The sequence below is a fragment of the Hypanus sabinus genome, chromosome 19 (assembly GCF_030144855.1).
Source record: "Hypanus sabinus isolate sHypSab1 chromosome 19, sHypSab1.hap1, whole genome shotgun sequence".
Lineage (NCBI taxonomy): Eukaryota > Metazoa > Chordata > Chondrichthyes > Myliobatiformes > Dasyatidae > Hypanus > Hypanus sabinus.
The window spans coordinates 33,067,296-33,092,359 of record NC_082724.1 but is presented as its reverse complement, the minus strand read 5'-3'; the positions used below and the strand labels follow the sequence as shown (position 1 = coordinate 33,092,359).

Here is a 25,064-nt window from a genome sequence, read left to right as displayed (position 1 = left end):
CTGAAAAGGAAGGGGGAAGATACCAGAATCAGAGAATGCAGAATATAGTCATATCGTCATGGATGGAAGGAAACTGGCCCTTCCCAAATTCTGCAAAAAAATTCTTCAAAGCCAACTTTTGAAGTACAATTACAATTGAATTGTTGAAAACACACATGTCAGATAACCAACAATGATATAATGATCAAGTAAAACGTTTTTAGTACTATTGATTGAAGAGTACATATTGATTAGGAAACTGGACATAAATTCTCAGCTTTCCTTCAGTGTTGTGCCACTGAATGTTTAACATTCACATAAGGATCCGTGTAATGTAACATGTCAGAAGGTGAATGCCGGCATAAAGTGTCGTGCTAAAATGTCAGCTTACACTTCAGTGCTCGAGTAGAATGAGTACACAACCTTTTAATTTCTGCAAAAGTGTTATCTACAGAGACATCCAATAATAAGTCATTATTTGAATGGGAAAGGTCAGATTAATGTTTTAGATGTAGATCTTTAAACAGAACTGAAAATTAATTGCCGAGTTAGTGTAACAATTTGAATGAAGCTTAATTGCTTTGTGCAGATTTAAAATGATTTGACCCATTTTATGTGATCACAGACTTCAGATGCATTGGGTACCTTAAGCAAGTATATGGCATGGAGTCTATGTGCTGAATGGTGGTGTTTTACTTACTGTGCTTTGGAAAGGCTGGAAAAGTACAAGATACTGACCTTTACATTTAATTATTCATAGCTGCTTACCTAGCAGACACTCATTTAAATAAAAGCATCAAGATACTTTCTTCAAAAGCTAATCAATTTATAATCAACTGTTCAGCTGAACTTCAGAGTTAAATGGCATTTTGTTTATTGAATCATTTATTTGTGCTATTACACTGTATAGATTTTAGAAAATTCCCAATTATTGACGGGGCTTGTTTCTCAAATAAGAAAGTTGTTTGATTTGCTGTTGTGTTGTTGTTGCTTGTATTATTCTGCTGAACATTGTGGGCTTTCTATGTTGGCGCCAGAATGTGTGGCGATACTTGTGGGCTACCCCCAGCATATGTTCTGTTGGTTGTTAACACAAACAACACATTTCATTGTATGTTCTGATGTCCATGTGATAAATGAATCTGAATTATCTTGTAGTTTCTGTGCTTTGCTCTGGTATTCAGATTTTTAAAAAATAAATCAGCTAAAACATTTTAAATAAGATTTAAGCATTCACAATTTGATCTTCCACTTATAACCTGAAAATCAACCAAAGGTTTCTGTATATTGCACTTTTTGAAAATTTCCTTTTGTGCTATATATTTTAGTATTACTCTATAAAGATAAGCAGCTTGTTCACATAGATTATGGCATTTGATTGTATTCCTTTGAAATATTACATCATTCTTTACATTCACCAAAGTGATACATGGCATAGTTTTGGTCCTATTTCGAAGTGAGCAGCAAATGGAATACTGCTTCATTCCCTTTAGTGATTTTTCAGTAAAATAATACTTAGATTAATGTAAAGGTACAGGCCTTGTCTGGTGACATGAGATATAACCAGATTGTATTATTGAGCAGAATTTTTTTCTAATACAATCCATTATTACAATTCATGAACCACTGTTAAAATGCATTATTATAGAAATACAAGTTAATATGATTATTAGTGTATTACTAGCATTCCACAATAAAAATAATATGCTTAAAAGTAACTGCTGTTTCTATGTTTGTCTTTTGATTCTCGAGTAATTCATTGTTGATCACGTTTGTAGCAGGCAGTCTGGTACAGATGACAATAGGGTTAGATGGAGTCTGCTGCTTGTGAGGTGACATTGCGTCCCTGCAAGGTTTCTGAGCGCCATTTACTTTCGACGAATCATTTCTGGGTTTGTATGCAGACCCAGTTTTAACTCTGTGCAGCTGAAGAGAAAATGGATGTACGAAGGGTGATTGGTAAGTTTGTGGCCTAAGGTAGAAGGAGATGGCTTCATTGCTTGGGGCATAGAATATAAAAGTTGTGGCATTACATTGTAACTTTACAAAACACTGATTATGTTACACTTGGAGTATTGTGAGTAATTCTGGTCACCACCAGACAAAGGTGTGGTCTCACTTGGATGTTGTTTGTATTAGGGGTCTAAAGAAATTCTTTAAAGTAGACAGCCAGAACTTTTTTGCTGTGTGTGCATGTGTGTGTGTGATGGTACGAACATTTACAAAAAATAAATAATTATTGTCAATGTATTAAAATGATTTTTTTCAAAAATTAAACAAAATTAAATAGATGGGAAAACTGAACTTTTCAAGCTATTTTCTGGGTTCATAATCTCTATGAAATGGTCTGCCCGGTGAGTTCTGTCATCAGCTCATTCTAGAATTTCAGTGTAGAATATTTGCATAAAAACTTGGCTGAGGTTAAGTTGACCTCAAGTGAATTTAGTTATATTTTTCTGTATAAAATCATTGCAATATTTTCTGACTTTATTTGACAACAGATATAATGGGAACGTTGCATAAATTGTTTTTGAGCAATTTTCTGTGATCAAAGTTCATTAAGTTGGTATGATTAAGAGCTAAAGGATAGGTAGGTACTGAACTGTAAGAGGTGTGGCTTGCTAACTGAATTGTGCAGTGTTTGTACAAGGATCAGACACACAAAATGCTGGAGGAACTCAACAGGTCAGGCAGCATCTGTGGAGCAGGTGTTTTGGGCTGAGACCTTGTGTGTGTTGATCTTGATTTCCAGCATCTCAAGAATCTCTTCTGTTAATGATGTGTACAAGGAAATTGCATTTGTGGAAAGCAAACCTGAGTTGAAGCCATTAAAAAAAATATTATAATGGAATAATGAGAACCAAAAATATAACTTTACCTGATTATTTACACATATTCTATGCAAGGCTGCAATATCCATTGACTTTGCTGTAACTTTATTAATTTTGATTTTCTACATTTCTGTCCTTAACATTTATCACAATTATTTATTCCACAAATCTTACAAATTACAATTTGCTTTACTTTCAAATTAAAAATTTAATTATGGTTGTTGTTTCTTTTTCTGTCCTAGTCTTGGTATATTTTATTCATTTTGATTATTTTTTTGTTTCCAAAAATGAAGAATCCACATTTCTACCTGTCAGAACAGAACTAGACAGGAGGGCACAGGGTCACTGGGACCATTGCCAGGAGCATCACTAGTTTATTGGTGATGGAAATAAATGGCCATTGGAATCATGCCAGATGTGTCTGCTCCTGCATTGGGCATCTGGAATCAATCTGAAGGGTCAGGCATGAGACATCTGGAGTGAAATGGTGAGATTAGAGGACAACTGAACACCTTGGGAGGAACGGAGAAATGCCAGGGCTTTAATTAGTACTGTCAGTACCATTGCTGCAGTTATTCTTGTTCCAGTTATTCTTTCATATCAACCAACCGATGGAATTATTTATTTTTCCTCCCTGTGCTATACAAAGGGAGGAGTCATCACTAATCTGTCCAAATTAAATATGGCTGTGTCTTCCTTGCCAAGACTTTGAATTGCATTCAACTTATTAAGTTTCTGTTTTTATATTGGTAGGGAAAACACTTTGTCATTTTGTCCTTTCCACTCATTCTTCAACTGAAGAAAGTTTTCTTCATTTATTGTTCTTCAAATATTGGGACAGGTGCTCATTGTTTTGTACTTGTTTGTTATTCTTTCTCTCCTCAGGAGGAGAATTAAATAGAATTTACTGTGCAAGAGGTTGGCCATTGTGTCCAATGCCAATACCAGCTCTTCCCACCTTGCTCAAAACCAGTCACTATCTTATTGCTGTGTATACGGGCTTGCTGTGTAACTATTAGCTGTTCTGTATCCCATGCTATAAAAAGTTATTTCAGAGTTATTGCATAAGCTACCGACTGCATGAGATATATAACAAAAGGTATGCCATAAAATCAAGTTTTTTTTTGCAAATTACAAGCATTAAAGTAATAACAAATGCGACTGGGCACTTGATACTCTTGCTTCTCGCTCCATATACCTTCTTTCACTTAACAATGAATAAAAAGCATGGGAATGCAAAAGTGATCACTAGCTACAAAGTAAGTTTCTTACACAGGCCATGTATTCTTTTCACCCCACTAACTTTGCACCAAGTGTCATTATATTCATTTTACCCATTATATTCATTTTAATTGTTACAATCTCATCCTGTCTCAATGTTTAGAAATCTCTGGGTTATGTTAACTATCTGCATAATTCAACTGCTGAAAAATCTTACCAATCAACAATATCATGTCAAGTGAACTGTTGTTCCAACAACACATTAAATTGGAATTCTCTTCCCTGGAGGTCTGTGGAGGCTAGATCATTGTAGATATATAAAGAGGAGATGGTACAATTTTGGAAGATCGGAAATTGAGAGCTATGCAGAACTTGCAGAGGAGCTGAGGGCAGGAGTAGATGAGCCACAATCATATTCAATACTGGAGCAGGCTTGACGGGTCAGGAGGCCTACACCTCCTTTTCTCTGTGCTCATTATTCAATTCATTGTCAAGTCATGGATAGAAAATGCAATATAAGTGTGGAAAGAAAGAAGAGATAAAGGAGAGAAATTATTTTATCCCCAACAAAAAAAGCCAAAATAACTTTAAAAAAAAATCTTCAGCATTTATTATCCACTGAAAGATTGAGAGACCAGACATAATAATATTAATAAAAATCAGCACCAGAGAGGCTTTTTGGCAGAAAATATGATTCCTTACACTGGAAGCATAAATTTTTATTCTTCGTTTGCCAAAGGAATTTAGAACTTGAGCATTTCTATGAAAGTAAAAAGCGTCAGCTTTGTTTACCCTACTAAGTACAAAGAAAATGATTATAATTACTTGTCATTTTATATTGCCATTTGTTCCGCTCAATTGCACCATTGAAGTGCAGGTCAAGCTTGATAGATCAGCTGGTCTTTTCCTGCCAATGAATTGAATGTCCTGTCGATAGCCAACAAAATAAGTTGGCAAATCTAACTGCACTGATTCAGCAAGAGCAACATTTTGTCCTCCACTGGAACAGAGAAATCTCAAGGATAATACAGACTATGTATCTTGTTCCTGTACTCACTTGTGGGAGAACACCACCAAACCATGATGTTCTCCCACATTGAATGACCTCAGGTTTATAAACTCATGAAAGGCATGGATAATGTAGGAGCTATGTATCTGTTTTCTGTCTGTTGGAGCCAGGTGTCTATTTTCTGCCTATATTGTATTTTGTGGTGTGTCTATTATGGTAATCTGTCACATGGGTTGGGGTATGGTAGATTTTAGAAGTTAGTATAGTTGCATATTCATGCTTAGTCATTTAGTCCAGTTAAGGGGGAGCGAGTTGGAGGAATTACACTTTTTTATTGACCGTTAATTGGAACACTAAAATCTCTAGTTATACTAGCTTGGTTATTTCGCTAAGCAGATCACTATTGGAATACCTAGTTATGCTAATTGGGATATTGTTGGAATGCTAACTAGATCGCTAACTTTATTTCGCTAACTATACTTAATTATGTTGATTTGAACACTAAGATTGTTATATCGCTAATTTAGTTTTGTTAGTTTTTATCACTACAAGATCATTTGTCGTTGCTGGTTTCATTATAAAGGTTCAAACATTTCATTTTTGATTAGGAAATGATATGTATCATTTAGTATCATATAGTATCTTGGTTTAGTGTCTCAGCAATTTTGTTACAGATAAGGCGAATGGTTACAGACTTTTAATGAGAATAGATGTTTAAAACTGGAGAACATAGGTTTAAGGTGAGAGGGAGAAAGATTTTAAGAGATTCCAAGGAGCAAGGTCCTCACAGCAAGGCTGGTGGTGTAATGGTATTGGGTTTGTTGTCCGCAATGCTCTGAACTCAAGTGAAGGTCTTAGCCCTTTTCAACTTAGATAGCTACAGGTACCCTCACGAAAGGGGGATAATACTGTTGACACCTTCTCTTCAAAGGCTAGATCACTTCCCTGTTAATGCTCAAAGGCAAGTTTAGCTGCCAATACATACTGTTTGAATGGTCCGTACGAAGGAGGAAAAACTTCCACCTAAAATTTTTCAAACAGATTTAGAACTCACAGAAGATTTCTACCTTATAAAAGAATTTCCAAGTTTACAAGCAATTTCTACAACACAATGTATATCCAAAACATACGTACTATAAGCTGAAAAGACAAACCAACAAGTGGCAGACAAATGAGTAGTCTGTCGCAGAAATTGAAGGCAGTGGACTGAATTCTAGTTAGCCCATCTGTCTGTCATTCTTCTTATCATTCCTTGACCATTCCTAATAAGCCTGACTGCTATCTTACATTTATCCTGTTTTTTTTTTTAACTACTTGATTTTATATAGATGTAATAATATTCTTTCAGATATCTTTGTTAGGAAATTCATACATATGATCTAAAAGCTTCTGGTGTCAGAGATCCCAGGCACCCAAAATTAATGTAGTGAGGGCTGACTCCTCTGAGTACACAAATCTCCAGACTGTTGATTGATCAGCTACTTGACGTACTATGCAACAGTATCAGTCTGGTCTGCAAGCCTTGTTGAACTAAGTAACTTAACCAGTGTTGTCTGGTTTGATGCAGGCCCAATTAACACAACTCCACTATCTTAGACTGCATCTCTTGAGCAGCCCATCCCATGTTGTGGGACAGCATCCTGTGCTCTATAGATAGTACTGCTGTTGCAAAGCTCCCCTTTTAATTTCAGACTGACTGTTGCTTACAATTTACATTAAGAACTGAAGCCTGGTTCTTATTTATGATAAGAAGCTGAGAAAGGAATATTGGTTGGGAGTTTAACCTGCTCAACAACGGCTCTCGTATCCCTAGAAGTATCAGCTGCCATGTTAGAAAGCTGAGCTTAACAAGAAGACCCCCCACACTCCTGGCCCAGGACATTGAATATCCATCACAGTGGGCATATGGAATGGACTGCCAGTGGAAGTGGCAGAGTAGTTATAATTATGACATTTGCCGTGCACGAAGGATACTTGATCTTCAGAATCATCCTTCTTATTCCTAATCAGAGCTAGGAAACTATTATTTGAAATAATGCCGAGTTCAAAGACAAAATATTGAGTAGCTGATGAGTAGTATTGAACATTCTCCTCAAACCACATTAACCTTGGTGCAAAATAATGTATCACAGAAGTTCCCACAATGATTGCCCTGTAACACTGAAGCCAACAGGGCAAATTCATTAAGCATTGTTAATTCTCTATGAATCATGTAGAGAGGTATTTGCTATAACACAGGATCTTAGCTCTCTCTAGTTTTCTGAAACCTTTTCCATGAAAACATCTGTATCAAATACCCAGCCTTTCACTTTGTACTGTTGTGTAACTGCAAATGACTTATAGACAATTTTGCTGAAACAGTGGCCGGAGTCTTTGGGTATTTTATCAAAGCTTTAATTTATGCTGGAAGTTCAGCTCAAATTTAAGGCACATGGTTAAGAGTACAAACTCCCCATTCTTCACTAGGTTTCCTCTTTGATATTGCTGGGTGCATCCTGTGGAATATGCAACTGTTGATACATAAAGATGGTCAAGGTGTAAGATTTTGCTATACAAGGACTTGCTTTGAGGACTCTAGCTCTGTATCTTCCATTCTTCATGAAGCAGAAGAGCAGAAAATATACAAATCCTGTTGCAAACAATTGTATTTATGATAGTGAAGGTGCAGTTTACAATAGTTCTGTACAATCTACCAGGTATATTACTTTGACATGGAGACCCAAGAGACACTAGAATCTGGAGCAACAAACAATCTGCTGGAGGAACTCAACACATTGGAGGAAAGGAATTGTCAACATTTCGGGATGAAACCCTGTATCAGTCCTGATTTTTTTTCCCCTACTTGGCTCACTGAGTACCTGCAAATTGACATTATGTGAATCAGTTACACAATGGTTGAAAGGAATGAAAGTTCTTTGATTTTTCATTCTTTGGCCAGGATGCTGCCTGGAAGCAATGGTTTAGGCAGTTGTTTTGCCCTTTCTTCCCTAAGTTAAAGCAAAGAATAGAAATATATTGAAATACATAAATCTGATTGAGTATCAGACAGCCTTCTGAAGTTCAGAACATACAGCAAGCTGCAAATAGAATATTTATGCGACTAAACTCCCAATAATATTTATTGTTCTATACACAGGTTCTAAGAGGCACAGGTTGTAACTAATTCACACATGATTTCTTCTTTATTGCTATTTTTAAAAACAAAACCAATAAAGCCAATACATGTTAAGTACCCCTAATCTGAAATGCATGGTACTGACGTGTTTTGGATTTTGGATTTTTTCCAGATTTTGGAAAAGATAGCTTCGGATCACTATAATTTCCGACTGAATTTGTGTGCTGTTGGTAAGCAGTCACCTTATGAGTGTACTTAGCAGTAAAAATTATTACACACCATTAATATAATGCAAATATAATATGTGCAGGGTAACAAAAGCAACTCAGCAGCATTGGGAGAATACCCGAATGTGTGGTTGAACAACAAACAATGGTGGGCTTTCAGTTTCCACCTACGATGCCGTGTTTTCATTAAAAGGTGTTTGCTGTACACTGTATTTGTATTTAATTTTTTTAGGTTTTATGTCAGGTACAGTATAAAAACAGCATTTTAGACTTGCTCTGACCTTTTCTTAAATTTCTGCAACCGGCCTGCTGAATATTCACAATTGCCTTTAATTTTCAGTTTGTTGTGATAGATCTTTGCCTGTTTCATGATCAGCGTACCGTTAAGTGGCGTATATTCACTTTGACACTATCTTGTGGAATTTTCCATTTGTGACTTTATATCAGCAATCAAAAAATTTAAAGTCTGGAGGTTTTCAGAATTTGGAATATCAGATAAGGGGTACTTAACTTGTATATAAGACATATGCCTAGAGGTTATACATAATGTTATAAACAAGCTTTTACTGTTGTATCTTGGTTATAACATAGTATATAATATCCAGTCCCTCTCACTTAAACAATAATTATTTGCTTGTAATCAGCAGAAAATATCATATTATAAATTTGGGCAAATTATAGGAAGATAATCAAGAAATGTTCCCCTCTGATTCTTATAAACAAAAATGGCTGGTGCAGGTGATCAAGGTGGTCTGTGGAGGATTTACTGTGTGCCTTCTTTTATTTGTCAGTCAAATTGTTATTTGAAATTCTGCCACTAATCTTTTCCTGCATTTGGTCAATTTGCTTAGCTATCCGATTTCTAAATGAGCATTGAATCTATGAACATTATTTCACTACTTTTCTTTCTGTTTTTGCACTACTTATTTTAACTTAACTATATAAGTTTCTGTTGTTACGAACCCCGTAACTGGGTCACTTACCAGCAAAGATAGAGAGGTCCATTGAAGTCTGATGATACTATTTTTAATAGTATTTATTAGTAAAAATACACAAAAATAATATCAATGCAAATATACAGATAATATACGTCGTCAATACTAAATCTAAAAGTGCGGGTATAATAATAATCAATAAGAAATAAGCTCTATCGCTGCCTAGGGGATAATGTATTGTCCGATGGAAATATAAAGTTCACTCAGTTCATGCAGGCTACAGCCATTGGGGACCGCTGGGTTGCAATGGTTGGAGAGAGAGAGAGAGATTTGGAGAAAAACCTGCCAGTTTTCCTTTTATGATTTCGATCCGTCAGGAGTCTCGTTGTCGTGGCCTCTCCTTTAGCTAGACCGTTCTTCCGTGATGAGCCCACCACCCTGGCCAGGGAGGACGCACATGAGCCCCCACCGGCTTTTGCTATAAAACGCTGTCACTGGCTTTCCAGCGTTTCTCCTGCTGCGTCTAAAGGGGTTGTTGTCCAGACCCCTCTTTTATCCTTACTCCCAGGGTCTCAGATGTCAATCAGGTTGGGATGATGCAATCCCTCAACCAGACCACTCTGGTTGTCCCCTGAGGGGCTTCAATGAATAGTACAGTACTCAATACACAATTTCGTCTCCAAGAGACAATGGCCGTTATCAGTGGCTCCGTTCCGCTGAGGCCAGGACACATTCCAAACCTTGTGTATTCCGTGTGTCCCTCTCTCTCATTTCCTGGGTCCCAGACCCGAATTAAAAGCGATCTTGCGATTCTCAAAAAGGAGTGGGCGACTTTGTACCCTTCGGCCCCTCAGAGTTGCTTCACATTCATAACACTGTGGACTTCAGAGAGGGTAAGACGAGGGAACACAAACCAATCTTCTCAGAGGGAACAGACGTGGAGAGAGCGAGCAGTTTCAAGTTCCTGGGTGTCAGTATCTCTGAGGCTCTAACCTGGTCCCAACATATCGATGCAGCTATAAAGAAGGCAAGACAGTGGCTATATTTCACTAGGATTTTGAGGAGGTTTGTCAGCTACAACACTCAAACTTCTACAGATGTACCACAGCATTCTGAGTGGCTGCAGCATTATCTGGTTGGGGGGGGGGGGCTGCTGCTCAAGATTGAAAGAAGCTATAGAGTCAGCTCCATCATGTATACTAACCTCTGTAGTACCTAAGACACCTTCAAGGAGCGGTGCCTCAGAAAAGTACATACAGTACTTTGATTTGTATTGCATTACACCACCGCCGCAAAGCTATCAAATTTCTTGACGTATGATGGTGATATTAAACTTAATTCGGATTATGATTATGATTAGATTTTGCCAGATTGAGAAGAGTAGAAGTTAGCAAAGATTGCTTCCTTGACCATGTTTTACAGGGATAAATGCTTGTCATTTTATTTTTGAATTCTGGTAACAATTTACTCCTGCAGATTCCGAACATGTGAATCGTCTCCTGCTGCAGGTACTGAGAGGGGAATGGAATTGGTATTTTTCTGTTAGTTATACTTTCTAGCTCCTTGATGGTAGATGAGACATCCCTTTGTAAGCAATGTGCCAATCTTCTAGCATATTGGTGTGTAGCAGTTTTAACTGTCTAAGGAACATATTTGCAGAGTTCATAGCTTATTGATTTGGATGCCTGTATCATATGTTGGTGTGTTTGCCTAATGATCAAGAAAATAATAAGTTATCTATCTCATTTTTATTTTAGGAACCCTCTTTTGCTTAATGGGGATATCGTACTCTCATGTAAAATATTGTAATTCCAATTAATTTGATGAATTGATCATGGAAGTTGCCAAGTGAATGCTCTGTTTCTATAATGGTTAAAAAATTTTCAAATATTGAAATGCTGGTTGTGCAATTGACCCTTTAGTAGTAACAAAGCAATAATCAATAATAGAATGCCCAAGTTACGCTTTGTGAATTCAGACCATTGGTCAAAGATAAACTGCTCTATAATATTAATTTGGTGTTGCTGTCCATTAAGCACTCTGTTTATTTTGTTTATTCCATGTTTTCTTATAATTAGTTTTGACTATAGTCTTGGAGTTTTTTATGTTACGCAGTAAGAAAAATAGTACATCCACTAAAATATTTCAGAATTAGTTTAAGAGGAACAGGAAAAGCTCTTCAACTCTGTTTAGCTAAATAGAAGTCCGACAACTCAGCAGTTTAAATGAACAAGACTTTCTTCACCTCAATCCTAAGTGGTCGATGATTTGGTATGAAGCTGATGATCTAGCTTTTTAAAATCTTTTTAATATTGATGTCTTTTGCAATGAGACCACCTCTAATTGTTCTGAAACTTGGTTAAGACTCGATCTATTTGTTCTCTTATTAGATATTCTCCTCATTACAATTCAATCTTTATTGCATTCTCACTGAGGCAAATAAGGGTGACCTAAGCTGTACACAGCTTACCAGCAGTGGTTTCACTAAGGCCAATTACTTGCACTGAGGCATTACTTTAAATTCCAATGTTTATGTAATCAAATGTAATATAAAATTTGCTTAGCTATTGCTTGGTGTACTTGCATCATAATTTTTAGAGATCCATGTATAAAGATTTCTCAGTGTCTCTGGTTTTTAAAAATAAACAATATACTGATTACCACTCTTTTTCCAAGTGGATTCCTTTGTATTTCTAAATGCTATATGTCACCCATCATATTCCTGTCTGGTACCCTTATGGTAGTATTGGGCTTGCTGATGGCGAGTTTCTAACACAAACGAAGGCCTTAAGTCCTATCCGGTATAAATAGCCATAAGTACCCTCTCTAAAGACAAATTATACTTTAACTACCTAATCTTCAGCAACTAGTTCACTTCCCTTTTTCAACCTCCATGGTGGGTTTAGCTGACAATACCCAATTATTTGAGTGGTGGGACCCCTCTCCCTACCAAGGAGGGGATATTTCCAGCTAAAAAAGTAGTTTAAACATGGTTCATTTATTTTTAGTGGTACAGGTTTAAATCCAAACACATTAAAAAAAATTAAAAATCACAGAGGATTTCCATCTTATAAAAGATTTCTTGCTAAGAATGATTTCTAAATTACAAAGGGTTTCCTAAACACAGGTAAAATTCCTACAAGCTAAAATGACATACCTATGAGCTGCAGTCAAATGGATCATCTGTCATAGAGTTTGAATGCAGAAAAATGGATTATAGTTCACCTTGTATTTTTGTCATTTTTTGATGTTCCTAGACCATTTCTGAAAAGCCTGAACTGCTCGCTTAAGTTAATACTGTTTCTCTGGCACTTGAGTGACTTCACACACAAGATATTTTTTCAGTTACCTTTTAACACGGTCTAAAATATTCTGGTGATAAAAATCCCAGGTGTCTACAATTAATTCTGTGAAGATGACTCCCTGTGTACATAAACCTTCCAACTATCAACAGATCATCTATTGATAGGCTAAATGATAATTTCAATCTGATTTGTAGCCCCTTTGAACTAACCAATTTAACCATTTTTGTCTAGTTTGAAACAAGCCAAATTAAATAACCCAATCATAAACAAGAGAAAATCTGCAGATGCTGGAAATCCAAGCAATATACGCGAACAGCTAGAGGAACTCAGCAGGCCAGGCAGCATCTGTAGAAAAAACTACAGTCAACTGTACTCTTTTCCATTAATGCCTTCTGGCCTGCTGAGTTACTGCAGCAGTTTGTGTAAATTAAATAATCGGTTGTCTTGTACTATAATTCTTGAGCATCAAACCTAAATGCTGTGGGTCTAGCAAGTCTTTTAACGACATTGTTTGTTTACAATTTTGTCTTTCTAACTTCAAACTGATTACTGCTTTCCATTTGCATTAAGAGCTGAAGACTGGCTCCTGTTTGTGACCAGAAGCTAAACAAAGAGTATCAGATGGAAGTTTAATTTACTTAAAATTAACACTTTGATCTTTTAGAAGCTCAGAAATGCTGTGTTTAGAAAGCTGTGCATGGCACAAAAAAGCCTCCTGACCCAAATAAAGTGAATATCCCTCACATCCTTTGCCAGCTCTTTGTATCCTTACTGTAGCTTGCTTTTTTATTTTCATCTGTATCATTAATAGAGTCAGATGTAGGATATTGTTTCCCCAACTAAGGCATGGATATACTTCTCAGTAACTGTTCCAATATAGCTCTAGTCTTTTGTAATTAATTGTAGTTGCCAACCTATACATGAAATTATTGTCCTGTAGTCCAGTGAACCTGACTATTAGAAGGGTAAAATGTTATAGGGCCCTTGGAAAATTACAGTATGATCTGGCAGAAAAGGAAAATATGTGAATTGAAATTTTGGGAGGTAAGGAGAGAAACCAAACATACAGTAAGCTTAAATTTTAAGCTAGATACCTCTTGATGGGCTTTCACTTAAATTGTCTATTTATCAATTGTACTTAAATATTCACATATCCCTATAATAGTCTCATTTATGAATAGAAGGATTAGATCTCTAATTTGCAGAGATATTTTTGGCATTTAATCTGATGAATTTCTCTAGCATCTTTATCTTCCCAGCAATTAGTTTTGAAGTCCTCGTTTTTCTTAACTCACGGTTGCTCCCTATTTCTGGAATATTTTCTACAAAGAAAATACATACTGCACATGTTTATTATTTTAATCGATTCTTTATTTCAATTTAATTTTCTCTTGCATCCAATTGTAATAGACCCATATTCAATTTTACTGATTTTTTTTTCCTGTTCTAGGAGTGGTAGAAATAGGCTATATGTATTTAGAAGTCTTATAGCATAATGTCCTTTGTCATGCTTTACTCATGTGCCTTAAATCAGCAAGTGATTTATCACTTGATTGATATGCTAGTTGATCAATACAAGTGTATTTCTAGTCATCTAATCCCTATTAATTAGTTCTCATAACTTTATATAGACTATGACTCTAATTGAATTATTTGCTGCACTGTAAGACACAGTTGAAGTTGAAACGTATGTGTTTGGCTGTTTAATTTTCTTGGAATATGATGAAAAGTTTTGATCCCCTTATCTCAGAAACCATGTGCTGGCATTGGAGACCTTCCTGAGAAGGTTTATGAATGATCTAGGGAATTAAATGGTTAATGTAGGAGGAGTATTTAATGGCTCTAGACCTGTATTCACTGTTTTATAGAATGAGGGGTGATCCTATTGAAACCCAGTGAATATTGAAAGGACAAGATGGAGTGTTTGTGGTGAGGATGTTTCCTATGGTGGGATCCCGAAGGATCACTGGGGACGCAATTCACCCTAACCACAAAATGTTCCAGCTCCTACCATCCAGGAAATGGTACCGCAGCATAAAAGCCAGGACCAACTGGCTCCGGGACAGCTTCTTCCACCAGGCCATCAGACTGATTAATTCATGTTGATACAATTGTATTTCTGTATTATGCTGACTGTCCTATTGTACATACTATTTATTGTAAATTGCTATAAATTGCATGTTGCACATTTAGATGGAGATGTAATGTAAAGATTTTTGCTCCTCATGTATATGAAAGATGTAAGTAATATAGTCAGTTCAGTTCAATTCAATTCAATTCCAGTACCAAAGGGCACAGCATCAGAATGGAAGGATGTCACTTTAGAACAGCTGAAGAGGAATTTCGTCAGCCAGAGGCTGGAGAAATCTGTGGAATTCATTGCCACAGATGGCCAAATCATGTGGTATATTTAAATTGGAACTTGATAAGTTCTTGATTAGTCAGGGCATCAAAGGTTATGAGGTTGAGAGGGATAATGGGTCAGCCATGATGGAATGGCAGAGTGGACTCGATAGAGAGAATAACTTAATTCTTCCCCAATGTCTTGAGGTCTTTTTGCCATTAAAATTCTTCTGCCCTTGTTGATGATTCTGGAAGGAATGTTGAATTTTCAGTTGTTTGTTGACGTTGGAGCATCAGGCTATTACCTTAGGACATTAGGAGACATGTTTGATCTATAGTTTATTGAGCAAATTCAATTGAAACTGTACATTCCCAAAATATGTTTTTCTCTGTTCCCTACTGATCAGATGTGACTGATTTTAGCAGAGGATATGTATCACCATTACCGAAGTATTTGAAAGCACATGGCTATGCATTTATCAGTGTTTCCTCTATTCTGACCATTGCTAAAGAAGTAAATTGTAAACTGATCCAGAAGATAAAGGTGTAAATTGAAGTACCATTAATTAATCCATCATAAAATGCTGGCACAAAAGTGGAAAAAAAACATTGTGTTAATCTCAGATTGTTGATTAAAAGACGATGATTTAAAATTAATAAGTGACTGAGCCATTTATTGCATCAGGTTTTGCTGGTATTTGTCAGTGTCAGTGCAGAAAACCTTTAATTTATCTGGTTGATGTCCTTCAGCAATCTTCTGGCTGTTGCAGCAGTAGGTTTGCTCAGATTCCACAAGAACCCTCAGCATATGCTTGTGAGATTACTCACTTGGACAGGAGATGGGAAAGTTATGACAAACTAAGTTAAGAATAAGGTGTGTTTCTTAAGTTATTTATATTTAGCTAATGTAATTATTTAAAATGTTTACTTTAGTGATTATTAAATTTCTAATAATTTTAAATTTAGTTTTTATCATTTCATATACACTGTTTTAAATGTTTCTACTTGAAAGAATATTGGAAACATTGTCTGCTTTGACAGATCGTGGGATAGGGACAAAGGATTTCAGAGGAAGTCCATGGGCAAGATTTATTCTGGCAACAAATTCAGGCTTCCTGAAAGAGTACCCAGAATTAATTTGGACTCAGTTATGCCTTATTCAACAGGGCAGAATGTTTTCAGTAGATTTATAAGCAGAAATGGAATGTAAAATATGAAGTTCACATCATTTCTTGATTCTACATTAATTGCTCAATGGAGAACTGTAAAACAGCACCCTACCACTTAGATCAGATGATTTCAGCAAACACAGTCAGCTTCACTAAAATTCCAACTGCAAATTCTAATAAATTTGAGAACATGCTTGAAGTTGCAGTGTCCACAGAATCAATTATTTTAAAAAGTCATAAAAAGCTGTGAGTTACCAGTAAGGCTACTTCAACTTAGGCAAGCTTGGGGAAACTGGCTGTATACAAAAAACTTAACAATAGTCCAGATTTTCCTGAACTGGACCTTAAGACGATGAGATGAGCACATGGGCCATTCAGTCCATTGAGTCTGCTCCACAATTCAAACTTGGCAATTTTTTTCAATCTCATGCTCCTGACTTTCTGTAACCCTTTTAACCTCTTTTTACCAATCAAGAGCCTATCATTCTCTGATTTAATTACACCTGATGACTTGGCCTCCACCACCCTCTGTAGAAATGTATTCCGCAGATTCACCACCCCTTCGCTGAAGAAATTCCTTCTCATCTTATTCTGAGGTTGTGTCCTTGGATCCTAGACCCTCCTACATAAGGAGCCATCATTCTCAACATCCACTTTATTCATAATCATGTTAATTTTTTGTTTTGCAATGAGTTAATGACAGTCTTTAAAGTATGGACAGTGTGTGCTTCTTAAAGGTTAATTTAACAGATTAATATGTCAGTTGGTTTCAAAGTCAAAATCAAAGTCAGATATTTGCACACTCAGCAGCTCGCTATTACATCACAATGGGCAATAGATATTCTACAGGCAATCTGGAGAACCTTTCTTTTTTAATAAATGTGAATTTTACATTTACACCTGGAAGGAACAGTTGGGTTATAATGCAAGGATCCCAAATTACCAGTATTAATAGAGGGCATTCTCATCTTTGTGGATAACCCTCTGACATCTTCTTCCTTTTAAGTGCTCTCTCCACAAGGATTGTGCCTTATGGGCATTATTCTTCTGAAATCTGCCCAGATCCTTCTGCCTGTTTTCCCCCTCTAATCCCTCCTCCACAATTATTATAGCATCTAATCAATCCTTGCTAGCGATCTCCAGTGACTGAAAGTGCTAATGGTGTTAATAACACCACTGTTTAAGTGACACCTCCTGCCCCATTTCTGGAAGAGTCTGCAGTTCCCACATTGGCATTATCAGCCACTTCACAAAACCAGAGAGGAAACACTTCAGCTTTGATTGCAAGATCCAAAGGAATAGCCATAGGAGAGATTCTGAGGTCAGAGTTGTGAGGACAGATGCCTCTATCTCAAGTAAATTTAACCTGTAATAGTTGTTTTTCCCGAAAATGCTCTTTCTGAGGGAAACAATGAATGATGTGATATTTTTGAAGTCAAACTTCTGGTTGTTTAAAGAAGATTTTAACATTTGTGATTTTGTTAATGCTCTTTTCATTCCAGTAAAATGCTGTGAATATCAAAGCTGATATATTTCATAAATTAATGCATTTAGCTTGTGTGGAAGAAGATAACTCATTCTCTCTTTGCATTGAAGTGAATTTAGGGATCTACTTAACATGGTATAGTCTTATTTTGAGTTTGTTTTAATGAGCATTCCTAACAAGTGTCTAATTCTGGGTATAACCTGATTAAGTGCCCTGGAAGCAAAGTAATTAGCTGGTTACTAGCTTTATTGATGCACATTATTAAATTTCGGGAGGGAAAAAAATGTTTAAAGGGTTCACTGTTCCTTTCTTTGTCTGATTTTTTTTAGGAAAGCATATACAGTTGGCCCTCCTTATCCGCAGATTCCGCTTGCTCGAATTCAACCAACCGTGAATCGCAAAAACCGGGAAGTGCTCTTCCAGCACTTGTTCGAGCATTACAGACATTTTTTTCTTGTCATTATTCCCTAAACAATGCAGTATAGCAACCATTTAACATAGCATTTACATTGTATTAGGTATTATAAGTAATCTGGAGGTGATTTAAAGTATACGGGAGGATGTGCGTGAATTATCGTGCATTGGGATAAAAAAAAATCAGAAGTTCCCTTACTAAGTAAATCGGAACAGGCACATCTGGTATTATTAAGCGTCAGTCAAACGTTTGTCTTAGTATATTGTATATATTTTACCTTTCTATGCATATAAAATGCTTAAGAATGTAAGTTTCATTGCTGGGCTCGGGAACTGTTCCCGAGTGCGAGTCAGTGACAGACCACTTTCGAGTGCGCTCTCCACTGTGCCGGGTTGATGTGGAGGATCAAAAACCCAAAACCCAAAAATCCAATAATTAAACTACTGTGTTGCTTAGTAATAATTGTAGCTTTCATTGGGGCAGGGCCTTTCACATGCTCCATTATTCTCACTTTATCCTTTAAAATTGTTCCGATCGTTGACTGACGTAGCCTAACGCTTTTCCAATGACCGATGGCATTTCACCTCTTTCCAATCGCTTTATTATTTCCACCTTATTTTCAATCGTGATTATTTTCGTGAACAGAAACACTGCGCAATCAGAGCTCTGGCGCTGGGTCCTAATGTCCACTGCACTGAGATAGGTTAAATAAGGTCTGGGGTTCCGCTGGGTCCTAAGATCCACTGGATTAAGACAGGTTGAATAAGGGACTTGAGCATCCGCAAATTTTAGTATCCACGAGGGGTCCCGGAACCAATCCCCCGCAGATAAGGAGGGCCGACTGTAGTTTACGTTTTTATCTTAGAAGTTCGAAGTACCTCTCAAAACATTTTCAATAGGCACAGTAAGCAGATTGATCTATGTTCTATAAATAGCTAGAGTATTAATTTAATTTAATTGAATGAGCTAATTTGTAGCCAGAAGTGAGCCAGTGTCAGAAATTCATAAAGGCCCTTTGGCTCAATATTTCTCGGCCACTCTTCAAACCCCATTTGTGCTCCCGCTACACTCAACCCATTTTGTCTGCGTTCTCATCAAGTTCTTCCTTAGATTCTACCAGTTACCTACACGACAGTCTTAATTTATAGTGGCCAATTAACCTACTCACTTGCACAACTGTGGGATATGGGAGCAAATTGCATGTAATCCTTGTTTCAAATTACTTTTGATTGCCACTGATTTAAAGTGAACTATGCGAGTCAACCAACATTGATATCAAATTTAGAAGGCACCGTAACTTTCCAGGTTATGATTTGGGGAGAAATTCTCGTTCCTTCACATTTTTGTGTGGGAAAATTACATCTATAATTGCAAACAGACATGCACTTTGGGATTGTAATATGAATAAATGAGTTACAGCAGGTGAATATTCAATGAAATATCATGCCTAATATCCCTTTCAATTACATAACACTTATCATACAGAGTCGAAGTATTTTTCACCAACGGGGTTCTCCGACCCTTCTGCATTCAACTGTGCCATGATATATTTCAATTCACTTCACTGTAGCAGACAAGAAGACAAAGAGTGGTGTTAATAAACAAGCTACCTGTTTAGTATTAGAAGTTAACATTTTCTCAGATGGCTTTCATAAGATGCATGCCACAATTTTGAGGACAGCAAGATCCACTTCTTTTTAAATTTGTATACTGTCTGTGGCTGTTGTTGCGAATCCTGCATTTATAGCCCATCCTTAATATTCTGTGTGAAGAAGATTCCATACACATTACCGTGTGAAGGGTGGCAGAGCTTAGTGGTTAGCACAACGCTTTACAGTACCAGTGACCTGGGTTCAATTCCCACCCCTGTCTGCAAAGAGTTGGTACGTTTTGCCTGTGTCCACATGGGCTTCCTTAGGGTGCACTGGTTTCCTCCCACAGTCTGAAAACATACTGATCGGTAGGTTAATTGGTCATTATAAATTGTCCCGTGATTCAGCTACGGTTAAAATTAGGGAATTGCTGGGAGGTGTGGTTCAAAGGGCAGGAAGGGACCATTTCACACTGTATCTCAATTTAAAAAAAGTAAGTGTGAATCAACACTGTACTTCTGATGAGGAAAAGATAGCAAGCTTAATGATGGTTGGAGTATAATTTGAATATTCTCATGATATTCTAATAAGGAGGTCCAGTAGGACCACGACCTTGTATAGTTTGGAGGCATGAATGCCTCGACAATCCGGCTGAAGTCAGGCCTTAGGGCTTAGTGCTTTGGCTCTTGGTAGGGTCACCCATGCCGAACAGGTCAGAGGGTAGAGGGCCAGACTAATGGTGGTCCACTAGTCCTCCAGGTTCGGAGGTTCAGCTCAGGGATAACAACGCTGACTAGTCAAAAAACAATTGTTATGGAAACAGCAATGAAGAATACTTATATACAGACAGAGATGGATGACCTTTCATTGCTGCCCTAAATGCTGGTAGTGTAATGGGCAGTAAGTAAGTACATTCTGAGGAAGCCACTCTAGAACTGTGTGTATACGAATATGTTTCTAGTGTTTTTTGTTGTGATTAGCTCACCATTCAAGGTGGACCGACCCTGGAAGTCAATTTCTTGAATAACCCAGAGGCCGTTTCTGTACTGTTTGCATTTTTTTCTTACTTTCTTACATGTTTTGAGGGCAAAAAAGAATTGTTGCCTTTCCTTTTTACCCTCATCATACATCTTGACCTTTTGGAGAAAGGGTAATATGAAAAAGTAAACAGTGGGCTCCTCCAGAATCAAACTACAGCAGCCTACTTATGCACTCATGGCAGGATCCAGGTAATGTGCATTCTGCCATTTCTAAGGAAAGAGCACTTTAGAAGGTTTCATTATGCAAGTATTTGACATGATTGGATTGCATCAGCCACATGGTCAGAATGGAGGCACTTTCCAGAAGTATAAGTTTCATAACTGGCGTTTTCTCTGAGGAGTATTACGAACTGCTGCTGCATATAATAGTAATTTCAGTCAATCACCTGTTTATAAAGTGGGTAACCTCTGCTGCGGTACTGGAGTAAGTTAGTTTATTTCCTTTCACTCTGCCATTCAAGGTATAATTTGAAAATAATTAATTACAACATTGCCATTCAAGTATGAAAAATTCATGATATCCGTCTCCATTACAAGACTTCAGATGAGAGAGCTTTCAATTGCAGATTTGATTAATTTGCTTAACAGTTTTTTTGTGTTACAGTAGGTTGTACAAGTTTCTAATATTTTCCATTTCTAATTTGTTGCTTTTCATTATTTTAAAGTGCATAAGGGTAAGAACAGTTGAAGCAAATACTTAACTTTTATCTAAAAAGCAGAGTATTTTTAAACCAGCTTTTTAATTTTTCAATGGTTTGATATTTCATGATCGATAGTCCATGGCATCTAATTAATTTTTAGGTCCGTATTTTTTTTCTGTAGTTTCCAGGCTCCTTGTCATTATCTCTGTTTAAGGGAATGGTTCTGTAGCTAATTAAAATGTGAAATAGTGACTTTGGTCTTGACAAATTCTCTTCTGCTAAGTTTTTCAGTGGAGGAAAGGGCATTTATTTGATTTAAGATTCTCAATTTCTTTGAAACAGCTGATTGGTTTCCAGAGTAAAACTAAAAGTGTCTTGGTGGTGACCATCCTGTCGTGTGTGATTAATTTTCTAGCAGGAGGGAGTGGTCATGAAGGCTGTGGTTGTATGTTTTTTTAAGTTATAGAAATTAGTCACCCTAGTTGTTATTCTTTGAAGACTAAATTTCACATCCTTAAAGCTGGTTTTCCTAAAGTCGCGCGTGCAAGTCATTGAATTGAATTAGTGTTCCATTTATTGACTATTTATGATGTGTATTTTAGAAAGTTATAAAATTCTAATAAGCATTTATTATATAACTTGCTAATGGATAATTTTATGGAATCATTATTGACGTTCCACATTGCAGTTGAAACTGGTAAAATAATTATCTTTAATTTAAACAGTGCAGTGACAGCAAAGACTTGTTATATTTTGGCAACAACAAAACCAAACCAGGAGCTTGCATGGGCAACATTCACTGACATCTGCTGAAACAGCTCAACCTTGTCCCTTTTCTGAAAGTCTGTTTCATTAACATCTTGTCTGTGCATCTTTGAACATGTTTACAGGGGTAGACTCCCAAGGCACTATAATCAGAGTAATTAAATTACATGGTGGATGAAAAATAGCAACAGTGTTGATCTGTATTGATAGCAGGCAAAAGGATAGACTTTTCTCATCTTGATACAATGCAAATGTGATGAACAGAGCACGTAACGGCCCAATACAATAGCCAATCATTTGAATAGTGGTTTAAGTTTGTAATAACTTTTCAGCAACATGAGGTGGTGGGTCTGACACTCATTTTTCCCTTTCTCCTCTCCTACAGGTGGTCCAAATAATCCCCGTGAGATGGTTAAACCTTCAGGAATACCAGAGCAAGAAAATCATGGCAGATCATGGGGTCACAGTTCAGCGATTCTTTGTGGCTGAAAACTCACAAGATGCCCTCGAGGCTGCTAAGAAGCTGAGTAAGTTGGGTAGCAGTGGGAAGTTTTGGCAACAGTCTGAAAAAGTTAGAAAATAAGTTGTTTAGTTATGGATAACCTTTTTGATTAACCTTCCATTGAGCCAACAACAATGTTCATAGAAAGATTTTTAATATTTATTTTATTCAGAGGTACAGCACAGAGTAGGCCCTTTCAGCCCTTTGAGCTGTGCTGCCTGGTAACCCCAACAGCTCAATTTAACCCTAACCAAATTGTGGGGCAATATTGGATGACTCGGGGAAACCAATGCATTGAATGGGGAGGACGTGAGTCTCCTTACTGAGGATGCTGGGATTGAACTCCAAACTCAGTTGCCCCGAGCTGTAAAAGTATTGAGTTAACCTCCACGCTATATGACGCCCATGGTAGCTTAATACGAGGCATTTTAGTCACTAAAATGTTACTGTGACAATAATTCTGAGGCCTGCAGTAGCTTCAGTGGAGGTGCAGCGTTAAACATGAATATCGAGGAATTTATGCCAGAGAAATGCTGCCCTCCCACATGCCTTGTGATAATGGCATTACTTCTGCCTCCCCAATCAAATAAGAAGAATGACGGGAATGCTGCACTGACACAGATTTGGATTAAACTTGCATTTGGTGCTTCTGCTGTTCATGTGATGTGACAGCTGAAGGTCATAATCTGGAAATAAATGAGTAGACAGCTGGAACAACAGATCGCCGCCTAAATACTCACTCCTACCCACTAATTGCACCAATTTTGATAAGTAAACTAATTTTCCTTCTTTCTTTATTGTTGAATTTGTAACATAGTCTGTACGGTAATTAGTAAATTGTTTAAAAACTTACAGGATCAGTGCTGATGTCATTTGCATTTTACTTCTCAGAATATGATTTTTATGGATGGACTTAGAGGCAGCATAGAGTCCTACTGCATGGAAGTAGGCCCTTTGGCCTAATTCATCCACACAAACTGTGTAACTTAGTCAGCTATTCCCATCTGGCCACATTTAGCCCATGGCCCTCTAAATCTCTCCTATCCATGTACTTTATCTAGATGGATTTTAAATGTTGCTAATGTGCCCGACTCAACTAATGTGCCGCCTATGATGACCCTTTGAAATCTCTCACTCCGGACCATAAGCCAAACACCCTTTTGCTTTTCAGCACAACTTCCCGGGGCGAAGAAAAATCTATGTACTTTCACCCTCTCTGTGCCTCTCTTGATCTTGTATATCCTTTGCAAATCTTCAGCTCACGTGCTTAGCTAGTTGGTTTTCATTATCTTCTACATTGTCTACAACACCACCTATTTTATTACCATAGTAAACTTACTAACCATGCCTCGGATGTCCAAATCAAGATTGTTTATATAAATTTCAAACAACGAAGATCCCAGCACCAACCCTTGTGGTACATCATTAGAAACAGGCCTCCAATCTCAGAAACAATTCTTGATCTTCATCATCATTCCTACCAATGAGCTAATTATGCTATTACCTTCTGGATCCCATGAAATCTAATCTTTTATAATATTCTGCCATGAGGCACCTTGACAAAAGCCATGCTAAAATCCAAATCAACAGCATCCACTACTCTACCTTCATCTATCATCCTTGAAGAATTCTAAGAGGTTTATCAGACACAGTTTCCCATGTACAAATCCCTCCTGATTGTCCTGAATCAGACTCTGGCTCTTTAATTGTAGATCCTACTTCTCAGCATCTCCTTCAGCAACTTAACCACCATCGATGTCTCATACACAGGGCCCTGTGATTTCCTGGCTCGTTTTTGTTGTTTTATTTAAAAAAAATGGTAGTGTATTATCCACTCTTCAATCCTTCAGAACCTCACCTGAAGCCAGAGATCAAGCAAAAATTGCTGCAAGGGTTTCCACAATTTCTTCTCCTGCTTCCCACAAAGTTTGAGGAGGCAGCAGGCCCTGGGGATTCATCCACCTTATCCACTGTAAAGCCTCCAGTGTTGCACCCTGCTTATTTGTATGTGGTCCAAAACACTCACTTCCCCCATTTCCTTAACTTCCATCATTTTTTCCACAGTAAAAACTGGAGAGAAATATTCATTAAAAATCTCACCCATTAAATTTGATTCCACATGGAGTCAGCCATGTTGATCTTTAAGGAGCCTTGTTTGTTCCCTAACCTCCCTATTATACTTAATATGCCAAAAGAACCTCTCGCAACCTATTACTTTTTTGTAAAAAGAAAACATTAAAGTAAAATTATTAGAATGATGTTGCAAACAGAATATGCTTTGACTTGTTTTATTTGTGTCCGGTGACTGTTTGAATATATTTGTTTATTATCAATATCCTTGAGGGCAGGTTTGTTAGAGATGTTGGGAAGGTTTAAACTAATTTGGCAGGGGGGGTAGGAACCAGAGTGGTAGGGCTGAGGATGGAGCAGTTGGTAGACAAGCAGATGCAGTGTGTAGTGAGACTGATAGGCAGATGATAGGACAAAAT

At 37.2% G+C, this 25,064-nt stretch overlaps 1 protein-coding gene across 1 annotated transcript in view; it reads left to right on the top strand.

The window, feature by feature from the left end:
* Positions 1 to 25,064, top strand: part of suclg2 (succinate-CoA ligase GDP-forming subunit beta) — a 381,523-nt gene that overhangs the window by 87,406 nt on the left and 269,053 nt on the right. The window contains exon 2 of the mRNA XM_059944292.1: positions 22,459 to 22,600. Within this exon, the coding sequence (XP_059800275.1) occupies positions 22,459 to 22,600 (142 nt within the window). The remainder of the gene's footprint in view (positions 1 to 22,458; positions 22,601 to 25,064) is intronic.